Source organism: Gymnogyps californianus, chromosome 13, assembly GCF_018139145.2.
Source record: "Gymnogyps californianus isolate 813 chromosome 13, ASM1813914v2, whole genome shotgun sequence".
Classification (NCBI taxonomy): domain Eukaryota; kingdom Metazoa; phylum Chordata; class Aves; order Accipitriformes; family Cathartidae; genus Gymnogyps; species Gymnogyps californianus.
In genome coordinates this window covers 21,690,782-21,717,651 of record NC_059483.1, presented here as the reverse complement: position 1 = coordinate 21,717,651, position 26,870 = coordinate 21,690,782, and the positions used below count along the sequence as shown (strand labels likewise).

Genomic DNA, 26,870 nt, shown 5'->3' with positions numbered 1-26,870 from the left:
GAGCGTGAGAGGTAGACTTGCACACTATTATTCTGTTACTGTTACTGTCTCTTACCACATTTTGGATACTTTTTTCTCCTACTATAAACTTGGATCCTGTATTAAATATAAAAGTCATGAGCAGCACTCATTTTAACTTCTTAGTGACAGACTGCTGCAATCTGACTGCTGAAGTGCATAGCTGAGAACACGGAGAAGTTATTTTACCATTTTAAGCAAGATAAGAAGATTGAGTATTAAATCTATTACAGGTTTAAAGCTACCAGTGGCTCTTACTAGCCAGGTAACAAATACTCTCTCAAACACATGGTTAGTGTTGTAAAGTACTAGTCCTCTTCTAGACAGAGAGAAGCGGAAATTAAGTACAAGGAGAGAACAGACTACAAGCCAAAAACATTCGGACCCAATTATGAAGAAAGATTTTAGGATCTCAGGGTGTAACTCCCCATGAATTTCAAGGTGCGAGACTCCTAGAAAATTAGGCCAGAATTTATAGGAAATTCATGTTCATAACTCCATTGTTTTGAAGCAATACACTACTTCAGTGATTCCATATCAGTTTTTAGGCATGGCTGTTCAACATTGCTTTATCTTAAAACTCTGAATAATCATTAGGGAGAAGGAGGAAAAGCGCTTTGTAAAACTCTATCTCCACAGGCAACCTCGTTGATTTTTTAACTCCTTTGATCACCTTTCTTTACTTTTAGATTATATAGGATTACATTTTGTGCCTGGATTAGCAGATTTTGTGTCTATGCCTGCCGATGGAGCAGCCAAAACACTTAAGACAGTATTTCCTTACCTATATATGGGGTAGGTGAAACAGAAACATGGAAAATTACACCAAGATATTATGTGATAGAGATGTGCAGCTCTTCTGTCTCAGTCAAGTATCAGAAGGGTGGGAATGCTCCTGGAGAAACAGTTTTACCTTTGTTACACAGGGAAAAATGCACTTACTGTCTAAAGCAGACAAAAAAGAGGGACAGGGAATATTTAACATGACGACATTGTTGTGCTGCATTTGCACATGCTTCATGCTCTCTCTCTCTTTAACTCCAAGAAACCACTCTCAGTCCTCCCCTACCATATCTGACAGTTGGGTCATCACTGCTTTCTCATTAACTGCTTATTAAGTGTTGTTAATCATTTTTATGAATCTTTCACAGACTTCAAATCACTGAAGTCCTCGGTGCCATAGGAGGGTATGCCTAGATTGTGGAGATGCTTTAGTGTACTAAGTGTACTAAGTTCCTCAGAGGCATGATTAGTTTCTAAAGACACTAACAAATCCATTTTTCAGATTTTACAGCTTCAGTATAGCAGTTCGCTTCAAAATTTTGGGTGCTATGTTCATCATTAACTAAAAATATTCTAAAATCTTAAATAAAGTACAGTTTAATATAATTTATTATCATGGCACAAATTTAAGCATAACTTCATCAGTTCAAATACTCCTGGTTTAGATACCGATCTAATGAGAGCAATTAAAATAATTCATAAAAAAGAAAACTAGTGTACCTTTGCAACTGCACTTGAGGTGCTGTTATTGTTAAAACAGGAAACATCAGAAAGCACAGATGCTTTGAGCCCTCTTGGTAGAGAAAGTCTGATATTGAACAGTACTAATCTCCACTGATCAATACTGTTTATAAAGAGGACAAACAATCCTGAACTATTATCTACACAAGGCAGTACTCACAAGCTGCACGGGCATTATGAAGAACATAGACTAAATATTAATGCTACAGCAGTTTCATAGCACGTGGAAAGGTACTATAGTACTAAGGCTGATTTTTTTTTTTTAATAGCTGACTATTTGTTGCATAGCTTTTTCCCTCATATAAAAACTGCTGAGATTATAAGTTTATTCACAGCAGTACTTTCCATTTTACAGCTGCGCAAGATTTACTGTGAAATTTTATATAGAGATAGATTTAAACTCTGTCAATGTTTTGGCACTATGACAGCAATTCACAGTTTAATACCTGAAAAAATAAAAAAAAAATTACCATCTGTTGCTAACCCAAATGCCATTATTCAATTTCTTTCAGTGGTTGTAGTCTAAATTTTTTCCATATATTTGAAATTTCAAACAAAAAAAGACAGCTTGATATCAACAGCAGCTTAAATTAAAAAAAATTCTTTACACTGAATAGTCATCATTTCCTCTATCTCTGCCCCCAAGTATTAATTCTTACATTTGAATTTGCAGTTTCATTTAATTTGACTAATAACTATACAAGTTTAATCAATCTATTCAGCTAATCAGTAGCACCTTTTATTGAAGGATGCCAACAGTTACAAGTCAAAATTTGCAAGTAAAAATATAAGGTTGTTTCATGTTTTTGAGACAAGGTCACATAGGATGTTTATGACAATGTAGATTTATTCATTTGAAGTGATATGGGCAGTGTTTCTATAGCTGTCCTCACTTTTAAAATTTCTCTTTGGAATTCAAACATTAACGAGGGTTGACTGATGAAAATATGTTTGTAACTGTAACACTCCAAGCTCTGGTCTTACAGGACTCTCAGCTCAGAAGACTGGCAGGCTCTCATCCTTGAGATCTTCCTTGAAGCATTCCTGTGGTACGGTACACTCAAAGAAATCTTTCCATTCTGTACAACCCTACAATCAACTGTCCCTCCCCCTTCTTTCCCCTGGCTTCAACTAAGTAAAATGACTGCACACGGCCTCCCCTGTCCTGAAGGGACAAATATATATTTATTCAAATATATCATGAAACATGAGTATTTGTGCACATTGGTTGCTGATGTAAGTCCTAGGAAGGGCACTTGAGTACTATTAGTAATAATAATTGAAGTCAATCAGTAAAGTTATCAGGGGAAAGACAAAGAGATCATGTTTTGATACAAAATAGAGGAAACACTTCAGAGAAATTTCTAAATTCTTCAAAGAGCAGCATAAGGTATCAGCATAAAGACCATTCCTGGGCTTGTTCAAAGGCTACAAAACTCAGTTTGAACTGTTTTGTGTTGATGTAACAATTACCTCTCCTTGGCAAAATTTCAACAGCAGAAATACCACAGATTCAGCAGAACATTGTGTGAAGGACAGACTTACTAGATCTATCCTAGGCATGTAATAGCAGAGCATAATAACTAGAATGCATTGGAAATTTACATACGTTTTAAAATCTACCATAACCGAGATTCACTTCTCATTTGGACCATGTTCAACAGGATTTTTTTTGCAGAAAAAATTTACCATTATTTGAAGATCTGGGAAATACTGCTTGATGAATGAAGAAAAATGATGACACTAATTGACATCATGAGAAAACTCAAAAAGAAAAAAACAACCCACCTCCTGAAAGAAAACAGATTAATCTCTTAATCTCTTAAGAAAGAGATTCCAGGGCAGGCCTGAATCTGTCAAAGCAAATTTCTCCTGAAACGCACCAGATTAAAAATGTGAAGGAAAACAAAAAAGTTCAGACACAGAAAAGTCTCAAATATTAACTTTGGTCTACCCATCAGTAGTGTTTTTTGTAGGAAATTTTCATAACGTCAAGTAAAATTCAATTCTGAATACTGCTTGGCTAACAGAAAAAAATTGTGAAGTTACAGAACTTACTATTATAATATTGTTGAAGTTGGATTTTTCTGTTTTGTTTGGGGTTTTTTTGGCTATTCATGTATTATTGTTTCAGCATCAAATACATTGCATAATATAATGCAGAATCAGAAACAAGCAGGATATTTTTAATAGCAAAGCACATTGGAAATTCTGAATTTTCTTCCAAATTTGGATAAGCACAAAGTTCACTTTTAATACCAGCTGCCTATTACACAAATAAGCCTTGTTCCCCAATAAACGGCTGAAAAAATGGTCAGGCACAAACTTCAAATAAGTGCAGAATCAGAATAAAAAAGGGGTTTCTACATTTTCTCCTATTCAAATAGCTCAAAGTATTTTACTACCATGATTTTTTTTTTTTTTAATTAATCCTACCCTTCTATAGGATAAGGGTTCTAATCTGCATTTTTTGGGATACAGTAAACAAGCACAGCAAGGGGCTTTTGCAAATACCAAATAGGGTTCATTCAATGACCGCAAGAACTTGTCATAGAAACTACAGATACGATGGATCACACTGTAAGAGACAAAAAACTTGAAGTAGAGAATTACTAAAGTAAAATAACACAGACATCATGACCTGCTGGCACCAATATCTGACCTTTATAATCACATTCAGAAATATGAACTCTGGTCCAGATTTGATTTTTTCCAAAATTCTTTATGATCCTCTCAGATTGCAAGAGTTCTACCACTTCTTCTGTTTAATCAGTCACAACACAAAGTGAAAATTTTATTTCTTTTATGCATTTTATGATTTCCTTTCATCCTGATGAGAGCAGAAAGTATAGTAAAGCTTCCTAAAGCATCCAAGTAATTTAGGAATTAAAATCCTAAGTATATTTATACTTGGGTCTTATTAAGAACAGAGAGAAATTAAGTTTCTATACTTCTGAAAATGGATATAGCTGAAAAATTCTTGTATAGAAATTCAACTACATATACTACAGTGAATTCATGCAAAAATTTCACTTTATCACTATTACTGCTCCTTCTATCAATACCTTTCAATAGATGCTTTACTCACAGTGATTTCAAGAGCACTTACATATATTCAAGTAAGGGTAAGCCTGGTTACTTTGCTTAATTGGGCCTTGAAGAACAGTGGCAGTTGTTTCTGAAGAAAAAGGGCAACAATAAAATGAGTACCCTTAAAGAAATAAGTTTCTTAGAAAAATCTTACAAATGGGAATGGTTCTTCCACAACTATGGCATAATCTTGACTATGGGCTTTATTAATGTGTCAGTTTTCACTTCCAGAAGTGTGTGACATCAGTAAAACTTAATCTTTAACACAGAGTAGTCGAGTGCATATCAGGAAAGCTATAATTTTAGACTAGATTAAATATAAAGAGCTCCCCACATCAGCAAAACTCAGTACACTTTGCAGGGTTAAGTCTGGCGTATGTGGCAAGCAAACCAGCTGGTTTTAGAGACGGACTGCGATACACAACCATCATTGGGCAGCCCAGCCAAGTTCTGAACTGGAAGTCATTCAATTAGTTGTTGTTCTGTCTCCAAATCAACACCTCCAGTTTCTGATCAATAATTCAAGAGATACATAGGCTTTCTCTATTTTAAGACCAGCTATTAAACTCAACTACACATTGAACAAGTGTCAAAATGTTTAGGTTAGGAGTAAGGAGACAAAGTGATCTGGAAAACAGAAGTGCAATTTTTACATGAGCTTGGGCAGCTCCCAAAGTGAACTGTATCCAGTGGAAACAAGGTCTAAGTGCTGACGTGGGAGTTTCCCACAGCTTCTATTGGCCTTCAAAGCCATGTGTGTCATCAGAGTCTCTTGCTGAAGCTGTACATAAATATCTAACTGGTATTAAAAAAAAAACAAAAAATGTTCCACAGAACCTAAATTAAAGCCAGATGTGGAAAAAGCAGATGCCTGAAATTTACTGTCATTTCAAGACAGAATAGAAACACTTGCTGATTTTATTATTTACTGAGTAAATTGTCATGCTAAGGAAGTCATGTAGAACATTTATAATTTCCTGATGCACCTCATGTTAAAGAACTAGGTGCTCTATTGACTAAAAGCCCTGCAATTAGTATCAAATTTGAACCACAAACTAAATCTATGTTATGATTCCTACTCTGGTTGCACATTGAATTATGATTATATTCTTATCAGTCATCTTAAAAAGATAAGGTAAAGTATGTCAAGATGGTACTAATACTTAGGTCAACAGCACGGCACTGGAACAGGAAATTGAACAATGCAAGTTAAAAAGATATTCAGTAAGTGAAAAGTCTTCCATATCTTACTGCAAATTGTATTGCTTTAATCCAGGCAAACACAGTCGGTGCTAAGCATGTAGGGAGGTAAGGTTTTCATGGAAACTTCAGGCCATCCAAAAACATTCTATTTACCATAGTCAGCCACTCCTACGGAACATGCATGACTTATCCAGAATCTCTTTTAAGCAGCTCAAAACTTAGAAGCAGTTTTTTAAAATCAGTTTACTATTTAGCTCATTAAAGCACTTATGACTCACACATCATGAAAGCAGCTAAGCATTTGTTAGGTGAATTAAAAAAAAAAAGAAAAAAAGAAATGTGTGATTTAACTTAAGATGCAATACGCTGAAGCATAAGATCAGCATGACAAAACCTCCAGTTCTTCTGAACACAACAAAACATTCTGAGCAAAACATTCAACTAAATGCTCTTAATGAGAGTGATGCTTTTAAAAAAAGAACAAGATGGAGTAGTTTCCCTATCAGATGCAAGTTTATTAGCCTAATATAAGTGATTTTATATATGGAATTACAACACAATTATGACATCACTGCAGTAAATTTAAGGTTGGATGACATGTAACTTTACAAGTCTATTTTCTTTACAGTGGAGCAAGGGCACTGGTCAAATTTTACTAGATAGGAGGAAAGGAAAATCTTCAGTTACTAGAAGCCATTTTTGCGGTCTCCAAACCCAACAATCACCTACAAAAGCCCTTTGAAAAGTCTGAGTGCAGAAAGGCAAGTAACTTCTCAACAGAACAATCAAATATTCTAATTACCAAAACAGGCCATATATGTCTTATGAAACCTCTCTCACTACTTTTGTTGCTGTTTTTAGAATGCCACGTATCAAGAACATCTTACATCAACCTAAAGAACACTGATCTTAACAAATCTAATGCCTCCATTTTAGAGAATATTCTGCCAACAGCAGCTCAAAAGCAGCCAGAAACCTGAAAAACCATTCTGCAGTCTTCAAACTCAACAATATAAATTGCACTAACTGCACTGTATGAGAAAAACGAGCTCAAAATACAAGAACAATTCAGCAGAAAATATACTAAAAGCATTCTCTTGTGTACCTAAAAATTTAAAAAACTGCCCCAAATTATGTACTGAGGGACTACTGGAGGACAACAAAACCACCTCTTTATTCTTCAGAGTCAACAGTGGCAAAATGTAATAAAAGAGTAGGTCTTTTAATCCAAAGAAAGCAAGCATGCTCCAGAATCTGCAAATAATCTGCCTGTTAGACCTTATCGTTCATAAATACAAACTTTATCAAGACTATTAAAATAGTTAACCCTGATAAAATAGATGAATTTTTACAAAAATACAGCAATGCTACAGGGAAGCAATCAAGTAAAGTCGCTGGTTCTATGGTAGTTGGGCTAATTTGAATGCATTAGCTTTGCGAATATTTTGTACGTCAGTTTTTCCACCTATGAGCAATGATTTCACTGCGTAAACCTCACTGTTGAACCCAAAGATTTTTGAAAGCACACTAATTCCATTTTTTATGTTAAACTTTGAACTTCAGTAAGTTGCGATAAACTCACACCAGACTCCACATTTTGTAATGAGTATCTAAAACTTTATAAACAAACACCTGTATACGTTCTGAAGCTGCGAAAGAAATTTATTAATTAATATCTGCAAAATAATACATTACTAAGGCAATTGTATTTGTTTTTAATGCTGTCATTAGCAGCCTAGACACCTCTTAGCAGCCTAAAAGTGAGGTATGGCAATCAGACTACAATCACTCTTACTGTTAATGAGTAGCACCTGTTAAAGGGTATTTGTGTTCCTTTCTTGGATCCCTCTCATATATATATTTAAATTTTTCCTAGGTATCACCAGGCTGATTTAAGAATGCATCAGGTATTTCATGGTTTAATGTCTCCAGCATCTGCTCCAATTATTTTAAAAGGTTAAAACATGAAACAGAGAGCCAAGTCATCATTATCCCCCCACAAACCTTATTAAGCAACACTGTTGAGCCATTTCCAGCTGAAAAAACAGCTATACCATTTGCACAGGCTACAGTAACTGAATAATCACTTCTCAAAGCCAACTTTAGAAACATTCATGTGATACGACTACACCAAAATTAAATTATAAATGTAGAACAGTATAGACATTTGTAGACAGAGTAAGGATTACAAATCATTATTAAAATACAATATTAAGACAGATACCTGTTTCATTTTTTATGGCATAAACTCAATATTGCAACTCTTTAGACAGGGTTATCACCCATGAGAACAAAACATACCACAATTTCATTCCACACTACAACTTTTGTCACTAGACAAATAAACAGCATTGTTTTCCCCATATTATAATCCATCAAGCAGTATAGTAATTACATTTTAGATTGACATAAAATGATAATTGATTTCCTTACACCACATAACACAAGTCACTTGTTTTCTTTAAAAGCAATACTTGAAAGCTCAGATATAAAAAGTTACGATTAATTTAAGAGAATGTCTAACCTACCTAGGAACCTGTGTAAATACTGTGGTTCTTAGCGCATACTGGGCTCTGCGCTATCACGGCTACCCATTATCAGTACTTGTATACGGTACTTGTAATGCTTGCACAAACTGCAGTTTACACTGCCAGTGAAACACACCCTAGAAGACACCAGACAGGAACTTTCCTGATATGCGTTCAGAACTGCCAAGCAACAACTGTTACTTAAAATATTTCTGTAATTTCACAAAATGTGACAACAATAAAATTAATAATAATAATAGTGCTACACATTTCTAACTGGCTGTGTCAACATGCATCCCATCATCTATTCTTGAAAAAGAATGATCTCTCACATCCAACAATATTTCTTGTTCTATAACATTAAGAGGACACATCTTATCTCACTGGATGGAATATGCAGGTGGCTTGTGTAAATCATCCTGTAAATCAAATACCATTGCTCGATTCTATGAGTGACTCATTTAATCACATGGTTATACAGCTGAACATAAAACCAAGCACCCTTTACTGCCACCTGTTTATTCTTAACATCCAAACTGTATTTTCTTACCTCAGCAGCCTGTGTCTCCTGATGTAATAAAGTCAGACCTGTCAAGTCTTCTAAGAAGGAATGCGAAGAATTAAAAACTTTAGCTAGGAAATTAAACCCTTCTCGTTCATACTGGTCAAGGACCTGTCAAATAAACAAACAGAAAAGGATTTCAAATATAATGCCCATAATGTGATTCATCATCATATTTTGCTCACAAAATAAAAGTACAATCTTTCCGAACACTGAGAAAATGACTGTATATTGTAAACAGGTAAAAATTACAGAGAAAAGAACGATCATTTCTCCCAACTCAATTTCTAAAGTGGGGAAAGGTGGAGGTAAGAGGGAAGAGAAGTGAGGTTTAAGATTTCCTGGTTTAAATGTATTTTTAAGCTTATAACAAAACAGATGATATGGCAAGAAGAAAAACTTAGTTGCAAAGTCATGAAAGGAGCGTTTGAGTTACACAAAACACAGTAAAAGACTGTTCCAGTGTATCAGTTAAGGGAAAGAACCATGCTGGGATAGACTGAAAAGTTCTCCGAGTCAGTGTCCAAGTCCAACATCCTCCCAATCTCCAGAGATTCATGGTTCCGAGACTATTGTATCATAAAGCACTCTCTATTTTTCTACTCTAATTTTCCCAGTTTATCTTTTATTTTGAGAATCTGTTATAGACTCCCTACAAGAATTGTGAGGAAGGTTTTAGCGTATGCTTCTCTCAAACCCCTGACCATGAAGAATTTTATTTCATGCAGCTTTAGCTTAAATAACTATTTGGCAGGCTGATTTCAATCCAGTATGATGGAGATTGAGAAAACAAAAGATAAATGTCAAAGATGAACATGATTCTACAAGTTTTGTGAAACCAGGTAGCAAGAAAATGGAAGGAACTTACAATCAAGCAATCCCAGTATCCATTGTTTTCCTATTTTTGTTCTGAGTCCTACCACTGATCATTTACTATCCTGCTCTGCTGTCATCAGTCTCACAGACGAAGCAACTGAGCTCGACTGACTGCAAAGCAACTTTTCCTATAGAAATTCATGTAGCAGAGCAGGATGCATGCAGGGACTTCAGAAACACACAATATTTTAATACAAAGGAGCAGTATGTATGACATTGAAGATAGAGAGGCAGGGGAAGGATCATCAGGATCATCCCATATAGAGAAGATGCAAGCTTTTCAGAAGAGTCCATGGCTTAATCTATGAAACTGAATGCCTGCCAAAAACCTGTTACTGTGAAAGTTATTGTTGCCTTTCTCAACAGTTACATCTTCATCTCAATCACCATCTTCCTCAGACAAATCAACATCAGTTCAAGGGTGAAGGACAGAAAAGGGGGCTAATGATCAGGCAGTTTCACAGATGGCTGTTATTTTTCAGAATGGCTGTTATTTTTTAGAATGATGATCCTTTCCAAAACCCAGCATCTGTAAAAGTCAGCACCTCTTCCAGCTGCTGATTCTGATAATCTACTCCTGCCTCTCACTCTCCCAACCACACATGCTGTTCCTGTGTATTTAAACGCTGTACATGTCTTAAGTCCCTGCATGAGTCCCTCTTTACCGCATCATTTTTTACAAGCAACGTTGCATTGCTGCCATATCAAACTTTTCAGAAACATATCCTCTGCAGACAGTGGGGTACAGATGTACTTGAGAAAAGCTCCAGCATAAACCCAACACTTATTAAACACCAGAGAATCCACAAAAAACTGCATCTCTATAACTGACCAGCCATGGGAAAAGCACCAAAATCAGCCATCAAGATATGGCTCCAGGACTCCTGTGCTCAAACAAATACCGGATTTTTCATTCTCTGATGTATAAATTTCCAAACAAATCACAATATTGTGCCCATCCGTGTCTTCTTATAGCTTATCTGTGCAAATTATATGCATCACGTATCTCTATTTTTAACATCTCATTTTGATAGAATTGTTCTGCAAGAACTATAAGTAGAACATAAAAAGTTCTTTTATACAGAACACTGTTGCAGGGGCTGTGGACAAGCTTTCTTTCACTCTATATATTCTATCCTTATTTTGGGAGAGAAGCAGTAAGAGAAATTTGTACAGCTTATGTACTCCTTAAACATATCCACTGTCACTGGACAGACAAGTTCCCCGTAACCAGTGGAATTCATTTCCTCTGGAAAAGAAGGAAAAAAGCACCCTGGAAAGACTGTAGTTTGTTCTATTGTGAAATAGACGATTCAACCAAGTGAGCTTCCTTCCAAGGTCTAAAAATGAACCTACCCCTACCCCCAAAGAAGCCATTCACGCTTCTTTGGACAATAGGGGAGGAAAAAAAAGGGGGGGGGGGGGGGGTGGAAGTAGTTTCATTATGAATTCATCTAACTCAACCAAAATCACAACTTACTCTCAAAAATCTTACTCTTTTCTAGTTTAACAATTCCTAAAAGGTCTCAAATAACCTTTGCATTGATAAATCTTAAAACTGTGGGAACTTGCACAGCCCATTCTTCAGCAAAACACATCCAGTGAGGTTTTGCACTGACTCCTACAGGAATTCAAGCTCATTTAAAAACACATTTATAGTTAGCTGACAGAATTGTAAGTTTACCAATAAACACAGACTAGGATCTTCACTCAGATCTTCATGCAAAATGTCCATTTAGCAGCAAAATTATCTACTGCATACTTAGGTTTCAAAAAAACACAAACAAGTGAAACACAACTATAAAGGGGAAGAAGACAGATGTAGGTGACTATGACAAACATTTAGCACCTTCTTGACCACACTTCACAGTTCTAAAATAAATAAAACCTGCACTTCATGTTCTCGTACTAAATCTGGAGAAATTGTTCTTCATACTTTAAAGATTTATTTTGCCATACGTGGATTTTTCTGTATTTGTGCAATGACCCATAAACATAATCAGAAATTGAAAAAGAAAAAAGGAAAGAAAAAAGAGATTAAAAAAAATGTTTAGGAGCATTTCCTTGGGTGGTTCTTCTTGTTTTTTTATTCCTGAGATAAACACATCAAGACAAACTCATCGGACTGTTCACAATGCAACACAGAGAACTGGACAACTTCAGCATTCCATTTGAGATGCGTTCTCTTAATATTATCCATTATATATATGTTGTGAAATTGCACTATGGATATACACATACATTTAATGACTATTCTGTGTTTCAAAATTCTAATACAACAACCAGATGTGCAGAAATCTCTTGCATCTGGCTCTTTGTGAAAACACTGTATACAGACATCAACTTATAAACTTGGATTACGTTCACAGCCCTGCCTGTATGTAATCCTCAAAGCTATCAGCATTATCAAATGTGTTGCTATTGCTTTAATTTGTTGGAACCACAATACAGAGCTTATGAGACATCTTTTTGGTGATGTAGGCCAGATTATAGTTCATGGTATGTTGAAACAATATACAGCCTATACACAATGAAACCGTAACCTTATTCTAAAATATTACAGCATATCAAAGAAATGCAGGGAAAACAACAATAAGATATTTTGGTCTCTTTCCAGAGGTAAAAATTGCGAAAAGATGTATACTAACTTGGGATATGCAAATATTACGAACAGAGCAGGGAACCGAGTGCAACCTTACTATATACAAGAAATCTATCAAAAAGCCTTTAAATCTGGTTGATTTTGTTACTCAGCTAACTATGTCTTGATCCTCATTTCCAAAGAACTGTGACTCAAGCCTGAAGGGAAAATTTCCAGGTATTGCTTCCTCAGTAAGTACATTACTTCAGTGTGCCAGGGTGCTCTGTATAAACTGCCCTGGTTTATTTCAGAGATGTGCTTAACCTTTCTATATTCTCTGCCATAGCTATAAATGAATTCTTATGTACTTACACAAAGCAGACTGCATGACTACACTGACATCCACAATGTCTAGCATTAGTTTTGGATGAATCATCTGGAAGAATTTTTATTAAATCCAAGTGCCCTTTGTATTGTGATTAGCATGGAAGAGACTAGGAAGTCTCCCATTAAGTGTCTTTTAAAATACTAATATTAATAAAACATTAATATTAATAAAACAAGGTCACAGAACCATGAGTTGAAGGTGTATTATTTTTGGATCTAGTGAACTGTAGCTTTTTTTTTTTTTTTAAAGTTGGGTAGAAACAATACACATTAATATGGCCAAATCTGCTATTGTTATGGAAAGATTTAAAAATTTATTTTCCCCCTATACAATTCCATCATGTCACACTGCTAGACTTTCCATGGCGCTACAATGGCAAATTTAGGTTAGGGTAACACATCTGACTATAGACACAGTACCTTAAAAACCTAAACCTAAAGTACAACAATACAGAATATTTTTCTTGTATTAGCACCTGCCGAAGCCTGAAAAACTTTATCAAAAAGTGTATTTGCTGATTATAATTACTTGCTTTTTATAATGGGAACAGCCTGCTGAATAGAAGTATCTGTTAACTAGTTTTAAAACAGAAATTCCAGCCACATGGCCCAGAGAACAACATATCAGGGAGCCAAAGAATGACCTGGCAGCATCACTCAGTTTGCTACCTGAGCAGTGGTGGTACCAATTAAAGAAGGCATACACTATAATGACATCCTTTTAATATAGGCAGCAATTGAAAGAACACTTTGTCACCTTCAGGGACTTTATTTCCCAATTCAGATGATTAAAATTTTACAATAAATACCTAAAAGGGATAAACACTATTAACTTGCCCACATCTAACCTTCACTAGACAAATTCAATTACAGCTGTCCTCTGATGAATGTAATGTGGCATATATTTGTTCAGTGGCCACTGAACATACCTCAAAAAGAAAAAAGAATGAGGCAAAATAAAACTCATCTCAAATTCCTATGCCAGGAGACCACACGGGAACACTCTGCAGGTCATCAGGAATAAAGCCAGTCTAGACATCAAATAGGCACAAAATAATTCTAAAAAATGTTTCCAGATTTAATAAGTGCCCAATTGGTTGCTGTGTGGAAAGGAAATTTTCTCCTATTTAATCATGTCCAGCAGAGTCTAACGGCCCATAGTGGGCATGACTTTGCTTTTTCAGTTCTTAACAATTCTCTTTGCTGCTAACACCATACTTGGTACCAATGTGATCATTCTGAGTAACAGCTTTACAGGAGGAAAATACTTGAGAGATGTTATAATTTTTGTTATTATTGATCTCCAATTAGTTACTATCTGACCACAGATGTAAAAAATCCCTCACAAACTTTTTCTGGGAATAAATGTGTCATCTATCTAGTCATTCAGTGACATGTCACTATGTAGCAACTAATTTTCTCAAGCAGAGAAAACTGCAAAGCAGCAACACAAAGAACTGGAAGGATATAATTCTTCTGCCCAGCAAGGCAAGCTGGAGCAATACAGATTTATTAAGGAACTCTTATCTTTTTCTCACTTGAAGGTCACTTTTCAGAGCTTAAGGAGAATCAGAAAGTAACATGCCTTCTGTATTTCATGTCTGTTACAAATAGTGTTAGGAGAATCCACATTTTAAAAGCACGCTCTTTTCTGACACATGTAAATCTCCTCTCAGGTTGAGGCTATAACTTCAGTTCCAGTCTCCATTTTACAGAGCCAGAGCTACAACTGATTTTCACATGATGGTATTTTAATAGAACAAATGAATCTGTGGATGCACATTATCACAACAGGCACAAATTAATGTATTGCTAAAACCTTTTGTGTAAATGATACAGAGTAACCCATTTTATTAGCAATCTTTTTATTCTTGTCTGTTTACTGAAGGAAAAAAAAAACGAACCTCATGGAGGAAAAAAATAGAGGCTTAGAGTAAAATAACTTGTTTTGAAACGAGAAACAGATGTGCAGCCTTGGTGTTATATTCTTTTTAATAGCGTTCTTCACAAAGAAGTCTCAATTGCTGGGTAGAAAGACATTCAGAAAGACAATCCGGCTCCAGGATTGCCTTATAGCATAAAACTTAGTATCTGGTTAGGTAAAAATACAAAAAACAAACTCCTAATCCCAAGAACCTGGCTGCTGATGTAGAATTGGCTCACATTTTATGCCTCATTTCTGTCACATAATTTTTAGATTTTTTTACCAGTATTTACATTTGTTTTGGCTTTTTTGTTTTCTAAGTAGTTAGCATCTGTAGTGCTTGAAACTGTTCTTTACTTTCCAGGAAAAATAAAATAAGAAATTAATGCTACTAGATTTATTGTTTACACTAAATAAGATACATAGGTAGCCTACCTCCAAAACAATACTGGTGCTGTGTTTTACACTCTTCCTGGCTTTAAACACTTTCCACTCAAAAAAGATAGCACCCATCCCCACCCTAACCCTAACTCTCCCCCCAAAGGGGAAAGATACTTCATAAACATTTCAGAGTCAGAAAAATCACAAAATTCAATGTTCTATTTAGAAATTTTACATGCCTAGGTATATTTTTGCACACTGCTAACTATCCAGTTATCACAGGTAATGCAGAATTAATAGAAAACTACTGTGAGTGTTAGCATGCTGAAAAGAGACATTTCAGTTTCAACAGGTGCTTGGAAAATAAGGAAGACATGTAAAAGTCTTGCCAGTTAAACTCTTCAAAGCTCAATGTATCTGCTATTAAAACAGGAAGTTTAGTGAAAGACTACAATGCTGTGAAGAATCCTGCTAAGTGAGAAGAGAGTAAGATGAGGCCCGTGAGCCATTGGGATCTTGGGTCTAGGCAGTTGCACAGGCAGCACTGCTAATGTTCAAAATTTTATCATGAGACCCATAATGCTGGTTTCCTTAAAAAATTCTCAGCTCCTACACTCTTGCCTTTTCATCAAATTCTCCATTTTTGTTACCATTTGGTCCTAAAAAGTTGTAAAGAAAAGCCTAATAAGGTGATCCTGTAATACATCTATGAAAAAGAATGCAACAAAACTGAACTTTTCTGAAGATCACGTAATGATTTTTCAGGGAGTTGGTTCATGATATTGGAACAGAAAAGTCCTACAATGTTACATGAGCACAAAGATGACTCTTAAGACACTTTATCTTTTGATAATACTCCAAGTATTATCTCAAATGAGTGTATGAATGCTCATACACACTTGTGTGTTCATACATAATTAAGTTTTAAGAACAAGATCATAAAACAAAGTTCTGAAGAAGGCTGTATTCCAGGTGCACGCTGAAGAAGGCTATTCTGAAAATATTGGATGGTTATAAACCACAAGGCAAAAATGGCATCATTTTTGGCTCATGTCCAAATAATTAAACACCCTCTGCATTCATAGTTTTCTCCTTACCTTCCCATAATCAGTATAAAATTTTACCTAATCCAAGTAGGATATGCTGAAAATTCATTTAAGAAAGTTGCTGTTTTAATTTAGAGTAGGAATGTACTGATACAAATGTGTTTTGTCTGTTGCTATTATCTATACTGATTTTGAATTGCAATGGACAGAAAACGGAGTATTAACTTACTGAAGAATAGGCCCTGAAAGGTCTCAACAAGATTTTTTTAGCTTAGGACTTCTCAGCTTCTTTTTTTGAATAATGAAAAGGTGGAAAGTAGAGTTCTTAGAAATTTAAGAGATGTCAGTTTAAGCATGGTCTTGTCAACATTAAATTCTTGGGAACTGCATGCATTCTGAGCTTTTCTGAAATGCCCTTGACGTGTTTCATATACAAGTAAGCATTTTTCCTGGTATGAATTGATAGACTAATAATACAGACAAAACTGCAAGATTTTTATTTTAGCTACTCTTTCCTTTCTAAAATATTTCTCACAAATTTTTTAAACATAATGGCATCTTCAGATTACAGTCAATATAAGGACTTTCTACTGGAAAGCGTACAAGTTTAAGGCATTCCCTGCCTGAAAGCATTAGTAAATAGAAGTGAAAAGAAAGAAAGGGATAAAGAGAGAGGCAGAGCAGAAGAAAATAAACATCTCCATTTTAGAGACTGAGCATAGAGGAACAAAAGAGTTTTCAAGTAGACAGTATCATTAGATCATCTGTCCTGACCTCTTTTAATACACAGGTATATCCTTCAGTCACCTAATAGCCATCTCCTGCTCGCTCCACATTTTACACTGGATGGATATTTACAACTTTATTTATCCCCATTCTGCTTCCTGTCCAAAATTTATGCTGATTAGCTCATCAGCAGTTACAACATTTTTGGCTCCAGTTCACACTGTCATTAGTCACTATCTATTGTACAGCAACTGCAGCAAGCCCTTCTTTTTCCCCAGTCACATCTGAGGTTATTGACAATTTGTGGCCGGATAATCCGTTTGTTACCCACATATAGGGACAGGCATCTATAGCACAATTCTCATTTTTGCCTTGAAGAAACAGTCCAGAAACAGCATCCATTTTCCACAGACAATCCCTACCTCCTGGGAGTGAAGTAAGGTCACTTCCCCAAACATCTAAGAAAATTATTTTTCTCACAGAAAAGCAACCGTCTTATGCTGAATACCATTTTGGCTGTCTATACAATTTGATTCTATAAACACTGGAGTGGTCCATCTTTGATGGGTTGACTTAAGCAAGCAGAAAGCCAGTAATGACTGGTTACCGCATACAAAATCATTTATTCCATCTAGCTCTCCCCTGCCATCAGCAGTTCAACAATAAGGCATGATCTGTCAGACACTAAGCACTACGAACTATCACTACCTTAAGCAGAAATTGCAGTTGCTCAGTAGTTCCTAAATCCAGACCTCTAGTTTAAAAATCCGTATTTTGTAGACAATTTCAGAGGATTTTATTATCTGGATGTGCTACAACACCTATGCAAAACAGCACTGGAGGAACAAGAGCATTTTCACCAAACCCACACATATTTACTGGATTTCATCAGTTTCAGTTATTTTACCATCTTTTTAAAGTCAATTTCCTTCACTTTTTTCCAACTTTAAAGAAAACAGAAGTACTTCTGCCAAGACACAGATATAGGCAACCCTGTAAAAATGTGGAAAAATTGAATAAAGGTTAAGTTTAAGTTAAACTGTTCAAAAATGCCTACATGGGCATTTGCAAACAAAAGAACAGTTGCCCAATAAAGTGAGGCTGATGATTTGTTAAGTTTAACAAAAGAAAATAGGTGTAGATGTAGACAGACTCCTGTCAAAGACTGCAATGAGAAGAACACAGAAAAGCATAAAAGAAAAAACTACAATAGCTAAAAATAGGAAGGTATTAAAAAAATATCTGGGAAAAGATGTAGTACTCATCCCTTTAATCTCATGAGCTTAAAAATATAATTCAAATACAAGTAAACTATCTATCATTTAAGTATTACAATCTAACATTTTAGCATAATTTAAATATGGGATTATAATAAAGCAAGTTCTATTTGCGTAAAGATTATGGAAAAAAATTATCAGACTCTCACATCATCACCCAATTCCATGAAACAACTGTTACAAGACCTGACCATAGAAGAGAGAAACATGGATGTAGTTCCATTCTTTCACTGCTGCATGTTGGCATTACTTTTTAATATGTAGCGGTAGAATTACGGCCAAAATTGTCAAATGCACGCAGTGCTGCACTGTATGAATTCAAAGTACTTCTCTATCAAAATTATCAATGCAAAAGAGTGCTTTGGACCATAACCTTGTATGCCTGAAAATTTTCATTCATGTGATTTAGACTTGAACCTTTCTGTAACCCTGCCAATTTTTCAAATTAGTTCAAGTTTTTCTTATATACACTCTAACAATTGACAATTAGCACCCTTTGCACATAAGTGATATGAACAAGTATTTTAAAGTATATTTAAATAGTCACCAATATTAAAGAATTGTAGATGTTCCAGCCAGGAACATGTGGGCTTTCTTCTTACTTAAAGTGATTCCTCAGCTTACAAATAAAAAATCTGGGCATAAATGGCAGACTTGAAGCATACTGTATCTGTATTTTCTTTGATGAATATGCACTGAATCCTTGGAATAACTGAACAATAAATAAGGGAATAGAAGGCATTAGGTTGCAAGTATGCAAAACGCTTATGGAATTAAAAAGAACAATTACAAATTACACATATCCAGCAAAATGAACAACTGACCTCTTGAGTTCCAGACAGAAACCTACAGAATTAGGTTTCAACTGTTTCTACATTCAGCAATGGTAGGATGAACATCATCACCATACCATCACTACACATTGTATATTCCTAGTTTTTATCCAGTTCAGTATTCTCCAACTTTGTTTTTGCCATTTAGTTCAATTTTGGTTTTAATGACACAAAAGGAATTCTGTAACACCTTCACAGAGAGATGACAGGACAGCATTAAGTTGCCAATAGGATAAATAATTAAAAACGGTATTCTAGACACAGTCAGATATTGAACATTTCAATACCAGAAGATTGTGGTGATGCTATCACTTTCCTACTGGTTGATAGTCCTTTACTTTGTAGTAATTTTAGTTAAAATGTAATTGAATTGGAGGAAGAAGAAATACTGAAAAAACAAAACCAAAAAAACTCTAAGACCCATAGAATTTAATTTAAATACAACAGAAATACAACCTGTCAGAAATATGAATCAATCGTTTTTAACAACGGCAGGTTTCCTCTTCCCCTTAAAAACAGTATTTTAAAGTTAGTTAAACTTAAAAATGGGAAAATTCATTTTATTCATGGTGCAGAAACTATATTATATGAGTATTTTCACTTAAAGACTTCAATTAATTCTGTTTTTTCTTTTAGTACCGATAATACAGATTTCTATTTAAGATGGACTTCATAAACCCTTCTCTCTCCCACTTACAACTGCTTAGAATAATATCTTATATCCTTTTAAGATCACTGAACAATACTGGGACATATTTTTACTTCTTTTAATGCTCTTTAACTTGGAGACAAGTAAACTAGTCAATGCTACGGACCAGTCAGTGACACCAGCTGCTTCTTGGACCAAATTCTGGGATTCTCTGCAACATAGCTTTGATTCTACTATCCAACATGGTACGCTGCCACATCAGCATAAATCAACATGCTATTTCACGTAAACATCAGGAAACACTTAACAAATTCACCAAATAAAAGAAATACGGAATAACAAAATCATTTGTTTTCTTCTCTGAAGGGCAAAAGTCTGTTACTTATTACTAGAAAGGGATTCTTAATCTAGCAACTTTACTATTCCAAAACCAAAAGTAGTAACAACAGAATTGCTGATTTTCTGGAGCAAAAAGAAGAGGGAATAAAACAAGTTTCAGAGAGTTGCATGTTCTCTGTTCTTTTTTTCTCCCTTCCTCTTTCTCTCTCCTGCTCAAGAAACCTTCTTAATCATTTAATCAGCGGAGTTCAAAACTGCGATTGCAAAGAACACAACACTGAAGAATGGCTCCTAAAAACACTTTGCAGTAAACCTTAGCTACTTACTCCCTTGTGCCATGAAGACAAGACCCCAAACCATAATGACTTGGGGAGGAATGTTGTTTTACTTTGTTATTTAAACACATTTCCTATGCCAAGTTGTATTTAAACTCTCTAAGATATCTAATGGTTGCATCTGCCATCCAGGAAGAAGTCTTACAGGATGAAGACAAATGGATTGGCTAGAATAAAGACAATTATCTTAGGATAGGGGGCTGGGTAATAAAAACTGCTTCTGCTCAGCAAAACATGAAAGACACAAACCTCCAGTTTTCAACATTTAAATACAGTTGCAAACACCCACACTCAAAACACATTTTGACACTGCACATACAGCTGCTAGCTTCTGAGAGGCTAAGATTTACTTATCCTGAAGTCAGAAGTTTTGAATATGTATCCTCCTCTCAGAGCCCGGAACACAAAACAAATCCTCACCCATGTGAAAATACTTGGGTGGGTGGTTTAGTCTCACAAGACACAAACTGATCTTTAACTTTTTATAAACCATGTCAATTCTTAATACAGATAAGTACATTAACAACATAAGCTAAAAGGGAATAATGTCTTACCAATTTGTTGTGGAGAAGCACACTAGTTTCTTCTCCTTAAGAGTAATAGTAAGTAATAACAGCAAGAAATTAGTCCCTGCTGTAACTCCAACTAAATTACAACAGAGAATAAGAGAGAGCAGTCAAAAAGAAAAAAAAAAAAAATCCTCCTTAATTCTTTTATACTTGCTACATTTATCTTAGTTGAAGAAAACATAACAAAACAATAAATTGATTAAGAAGCGATTTCACAGATATGTTAGAAGTTGAAATGAAGACACAATAGAATGGCTAAAAGCAATTGTTCCTTAAAGATATCTAGCATCATCATGTCTGGGGGAGGGGAGAAGAGGACAAGTAAATGCTGCCAGCAGCAGTATTGGTTAAAGTTTTGAACTATCCTTGTTGTGATCTGACTAAATTTTTAAACAACCTTACTTCTCTTCAGTACCGTAAGATAAAGCAAAATTTTGTTTCTTTTTTTTGAATCCTCTCTTCTGCTGACTTTGGAAGGCTGTTTGGTGTCAACAACCTATGTTATCTATTAAACGTCAATAAACCTGCATCCCACAACTCTGAGTAACTGGTGCAAAACATTCATCATTTCTAACTCTTACAATCTAGCCATAACAGTGCTAACACATGGGAATGTCAACCTGCATTCTGAATTTTGGTAAATGGTATTATTTAAGATTGAATATAAACATGTTCTATCTTTCCCCATGTTCCTTTTGTTTACAGCCTTTACTGTGGAGCTGTTATGTGCAAGGCAGTTTATTTGGCACTACCGCCTTCACATAGGATTAGCTATAATGTTTCCAGTCATCATGATGGACTAAGCAAGGAGTAACAAGACATAACTTCTCCACTGAATTACTTCATTAACATCATGTGGTTTTTTTCAGATATAGGACAGAGAAAATGAGCTCTCTCCCACCTGATTAGATTTCAGTATTGGTTTTTTAAGTTCCATTTTTCAACTATCATCCATCCTGTCTGTACAGACACCTCCCCACCTTCTCCAACGCACAAAACTGAATACACTACCAATTCCACACCCTTTTCTTTGTTCACAAAATAGGGTAATGTTTAAAGTTAATGTCACTTCTAAGATTTCTGGGGTTCTTGATCACATTTGCCCTCCTCTACGGGAACAAAATTCCATCATAATGGTCACATTACCATGGTCATCATTTCTTACTGTGTGATGTGGCATTCTTAGTACACATCACAGCTTCCTTCTGTTAGTATCCTTTTACTTGGGATAATCTACATTATATTTTGTTGACTTTATAATAAAAATTCAGTATTTTTGAAATAGTAAGACCAGGCATTTTTTCAAGAATGCGCATCTTTCAGGCAACCAGCAGTAAACCCATCCTCATTGTGATTAATTCTGAAAATACATATTATTTCAATTCTCTCACTGAATTTAAAAATTATAAACAAAGAGGTAAAGACTGCCTGAGATTTCAAAAGTTATGGGCAAGATAATCCTGCCTTCTGCTCCCCCAGTTAAAAGGACATTTTTTCAAAGAGGAAAAACAAAAGTGAAAAATTTCTGTAAGTCACTTATGATAAAGCAAATTTCTATGCCACCTTAAGAGTAAGAAAAGTATTACATTTAATTCAGTATGCTGAAAATACGCCTAGGTATATTAATGATGCATTCTTTAAGCCTGAATGAAATCTATCCAATATTAATACAGAGGCTGCACTGTACACAGAAGTGTCAAATGTTAACATATGTAAATTCAGGAAATAAGGAAAGTTATAAACAGACTCAGTTACATAGACTTAATGTTACAGCACAGCTACAGAAATAACTCTTTTTAAACATTCTTTTAAATTTTCGCAGTGTTCATTCCTGAAGGACAAACATTTCTCCCCATTTCCTCCATCATTTCTGCAAGCTATGCAAGAGTTAGCTTTTTTTAGTACAGGAAAGACCAAGGCTTTTTTTTCCCCATGACTTATACATCTCTGTTTAACATCAATACAATACTTGAATTCAGATATGTGTAATATAAAAAGATTTAAAAGTTTTACTGACAGATCATACAATATGCTGTTACTGGGAGAAAGCAAATATGAAAGTCTTTTCTCAATGCAGCTAGGGCAAATATGAAGGGTCTTGCTGGAATCAAAATTAAAATTATCTCAACTAAAAAAACCCAGTAATTTACTGAATAGTGCAGGTTACTGTCATAACTGATCCGAACCATTTAAAGTGAAAATGCATGCAAAGCAGTTAGCAGATGAGAACAATAAAAGCATTGTTATGTCTACATGATGATAGATTTCAAAACTGAAACACTCATAACTAACTTAGGCAACACAGGCACTTAGTAAATGTCACAGCAAAAGTGTTTAATGTATTCCTGGGATGTTAAAAAGGGAAAACATCTGCAAGGGTAGGGAAATATCTTGACTGAAAACAAACTGTAACATGGTGCCTAGAATACCATCCCAGATCCTAGTGTCTACCCCTTCATGAAATGCAATGAAATTGAAAAATATTTAAAGGTAAGTCAGTAAAATTACTCAGTGGTTAAAAAACAACTTAAGCAGCTCAATTTTTCAGCATACTGAATAGAAAGTTGAGAAAGAAGTTGAAAATTAGTAGAGAAACTTATGCCACTTTTTTTTTTTTTTACTGTGACAGTGGAGATAATTACACATCAGAGCAATTTTAGTAGGGGAAGGAGAGAAATATCTTTAAGGAAAATAAGCTAGCTTTCTAGCACATGGATGATAAATCCGAACTCTGGAGGAAATAAGATCTGTGAGCTGTACGTAACAACAGAGGGGGCATCTGTATATCCAAGTTGGTTAGCAGCAATAACCTTTTCTGACATTAAACTCTGAATCTATGAGGTCTCCTGGTTCATTCCATGACACACACAGAGGAGGGAGGAGCAGTAACAGGAAAATTTTCATTACCCTCAGTAAAATATAAACACTGGGAGTTTTGCACTAAGATACATATTTTAACATTCATGTTTCAAGGCTTTAGCCAGTTGCCTGCAAGGATCAGGTAGCACAGCATCAGGACCATACTTTTCTACAGGATTGTAATGCTTCTCACCATATTATTATGAGAAAATATCCTCATTTTGCTCCCAACAGGGTAAACAGACAGCTTAATTAGCACAGTAAGTAATAAGCTTAACATTCTCATTCTGTAAGTAAAGCAGTTATTACAAATAAATATCTGTACTAAAGAACTTCAGACTCCCTCTTCCATGCCAAACTTGTTCTGTTACTGAGAAGGGAAAGTGCATCAGAAGAGCTTACACTGCTCCTCAGACCTACTACTCAACTAGCAGTGCAGTGCTGTTAGTTCTGAAAGAGGATACTTTCCATTCTAGCACATGCTTGTGCAGAACCAGAATAAGACAGAGGGGGAAATCATACAAGGAAAATTTGCCCCAGAATAAAAATAGATTGGTTTCCTGCTGCGACCATCCCAAAATTCCTGAACAATTGCCTGCGGGAAGCTTCTCTGGCATGCAGCCTGTTTAGGACAATTCTGGGTAAGGAATAGCTGGCTGCTTGGACGTCTGGTCTCTTCGGCTTCAAAAACAGAGAAATGAAGTCACGACTGTGAGTCAAAATGAAACGGAATCTAATCTCTAAACATGCAGATCATTAGCAGCTTCTAAGTCATCCAGCTGTACTGGATTGCTTAAGCATGTACTAGAATTTTTTAAAAAATTCCTAATTCATTAGTTTTATGTTTTAAGAGTTACAGAGTGACAAGAGCTCAAGAAAGAGATTGTCGATGAAAGAAGAAAATGAATAAGGTACCAGCAAATTCAATTACATCAGAAAAACCACTTCTCTCCTGTGCTAAAAGTTTGAATCTACAGTAAATCTGACGTAGATAAGGATGAAATTATGCTAAGTCGCTGCATTAAAAAACCCAACAAACGAACATACAGACTACAATTAAATTGTAATTGGATTTGTCATTTCAAAGTATTAGCATCAGATTTCCAGCTAATACAGGGTGACATACTCTTATGCTAATAAATAGAAAGTTAGCAAAGTAAACAAATGCTGTGTTTCTACTGTAAGGAAATACACGCACCAATGAAGCAACCTTTTCAGCACAGAAGTAATTTAATACCCAAACCACATGAAAAGTGATCTCTCTGGGAATAGCACAGCTGCTAAAATCCAAGTCAGTTTTTATTAAATCATCAAGTCTGTTTATGTAAAACAGGGCTCTCTTAAAATGACCTCCAACAGGAAATGATTTGCTAACAAAAAATTGATACCTGCATTTAATTTATCTACATCGATGTATGTTTTTATATATCAATATGTCCTGGATCAGAGATAAAAAGAAAAAAGAAAAAAAAAAAAAGAAAAAAGCTTATTCTAATAGTTTAACTTCTCAGGCTCCACCATCATAAAGTTTTAGCTACTGCTGAGCTTTCAGCTATTCAAGAGGGTAGATACACGTTTCTAAAAATAACAGCAGTTTTAAGTTTAGTGCTTCAACTTTTGAGAGAAACTGGACATTAATAGTCCTTCAAAACTTGTCAAATATACCCATATAGCCTAGAGAAATAAGAGGAATACTGTAGAAGAAGAAATTGTGCAAGTCCTCAGAAATATGATAGTGCCTCAAAAGTTTTTGATAGCTGTTTGAAAGAAGAAGCACAAGTGCAGTGAAAAGAACAGAAAAAACTTCTTGCAGTAAGTCTCAAGGTACATAAAAGTGAACTAAACTAATGGCACTCCCAAGCAGTCCAAATCATGAGTCAAAACCTCTGAATCTTCATACTGAGATATCCCAGTCAAAACTTTTTGAACTTGCACTACATAGCCATAGAAAACTTGCCAGAAAAAACTTTTCAAGGCCACAGCACAGGAAAACAATCCAAGACTGAAGAGGAGGCCTCACACAGGCACATTACTGGGCTGCCCTGGTGTTCTGGCAAGACAGAGCTCAGATCCAAGCAACAGCTGTAAACCCATTAGGTGACTCAGGACTGTCAACACTAAGCATCAAAATGAAAGTCTTTTCAATATAGAAATGTTGTGGAAGTAATTTTTTTTCTTAAGTGTTTTTTATGTGTTTGTTTTGTATCATAAAACAGAAATTCAGACAGCTTCGCATATTTGTAATGATACTAAGTTCAAGAAAGCTGAAAAGATATATTTATTCATCGGACACCAGAAATAATTTCTTAAACAACTAAAACAATACCAATTTTATTCCTTCCTACAAAGCTAAAAGATATTAACAGTATTTATGTGATAAACTTTTCAGAAATGTGTCGGCCCTAATCTCTGCTTGGTTTCTTTAGCTGACGAGAATGTTTATGTGGAGAGAGCATGCTAATAGGTGATGCCAAAGAAATTTGGAAAACAGCTAAAAAAGAAGGGTATGAAGGCAAAAGAGCTTTAGCTGAAGTGAGAACACAGATTCCAAGCCCTAAGGAAGTAAGAGAAAATATCAAATACAAAGCAGTCCTCTGTACCCCAAGACTGACCTAGAGCAAGACCATTCTGTCCATATAAATAAAGTGCAGACAAACTCAGACTTACTTTGGTTGAACAGGCTGTGCACTTATCAAATGCCAGGCTAACTGGAAGAACATTATCAAATCTTGATAAAAATCCACGGATCTGGAAGATGAAAAAAATTACAGTACTATTTTACAATGTTTTTTGTAAAAACATTTCCAAAATTCCACATGAACTGGACACATATATTCAATAAAAAGATAAAGAATGGCTATAACTAGGGTAATACTGTTCTAACACAGTGACCCCCAATAACACCTGTAGTAAATTTATACTCAATATATATTACTGTTTTTCCATATACAAATAATGGCACAACTATCTAAATGCAACACTATTTAAACATAAATAGAGGCACAGCACCACCTGGAGTTTGACTTTTCTGATTGCAGAGTTCCATCAAAAATAAAAAGTCATGGTATAACCAGTTAAACACATTTTTTTCCCATCTCTATAACATATAATCTGAAAACTTAACTGTTGTGCATTCCTAAACTATGTTGTTAACTGATACTAC

At 35.2% G+C, this 26,870-nt stretch overlaps 1 protein-coding gene across 1 annotated transcript in view; it reads right to left on the bottom strand.

Moving 5' to 3' along the window:
* The window catches only part of ATG7 (autophagy related 7), a 104,167-nt gene that overhangs the window by 51,154 nt on the left and 26,143 nt on the right, over positions 1–26,870 (bottom strand). Inside the window, exons 16-17 of the mRNA XM_050904627.1 lie at positions 26,375–26,455; positions 8,914–9,036 (exon numbers count right to left, since the gene is read on the bottom strand). Of these exons, the coding sequence (XP_050760584.1) occupies positions 8,914–9,036; positions 26,375–26,455 (204 nt within the window). The remainder of the gene's footprint in view (positions 1–8,913; positions 9,037–26,374; positions 26,456–26,870) is intronic.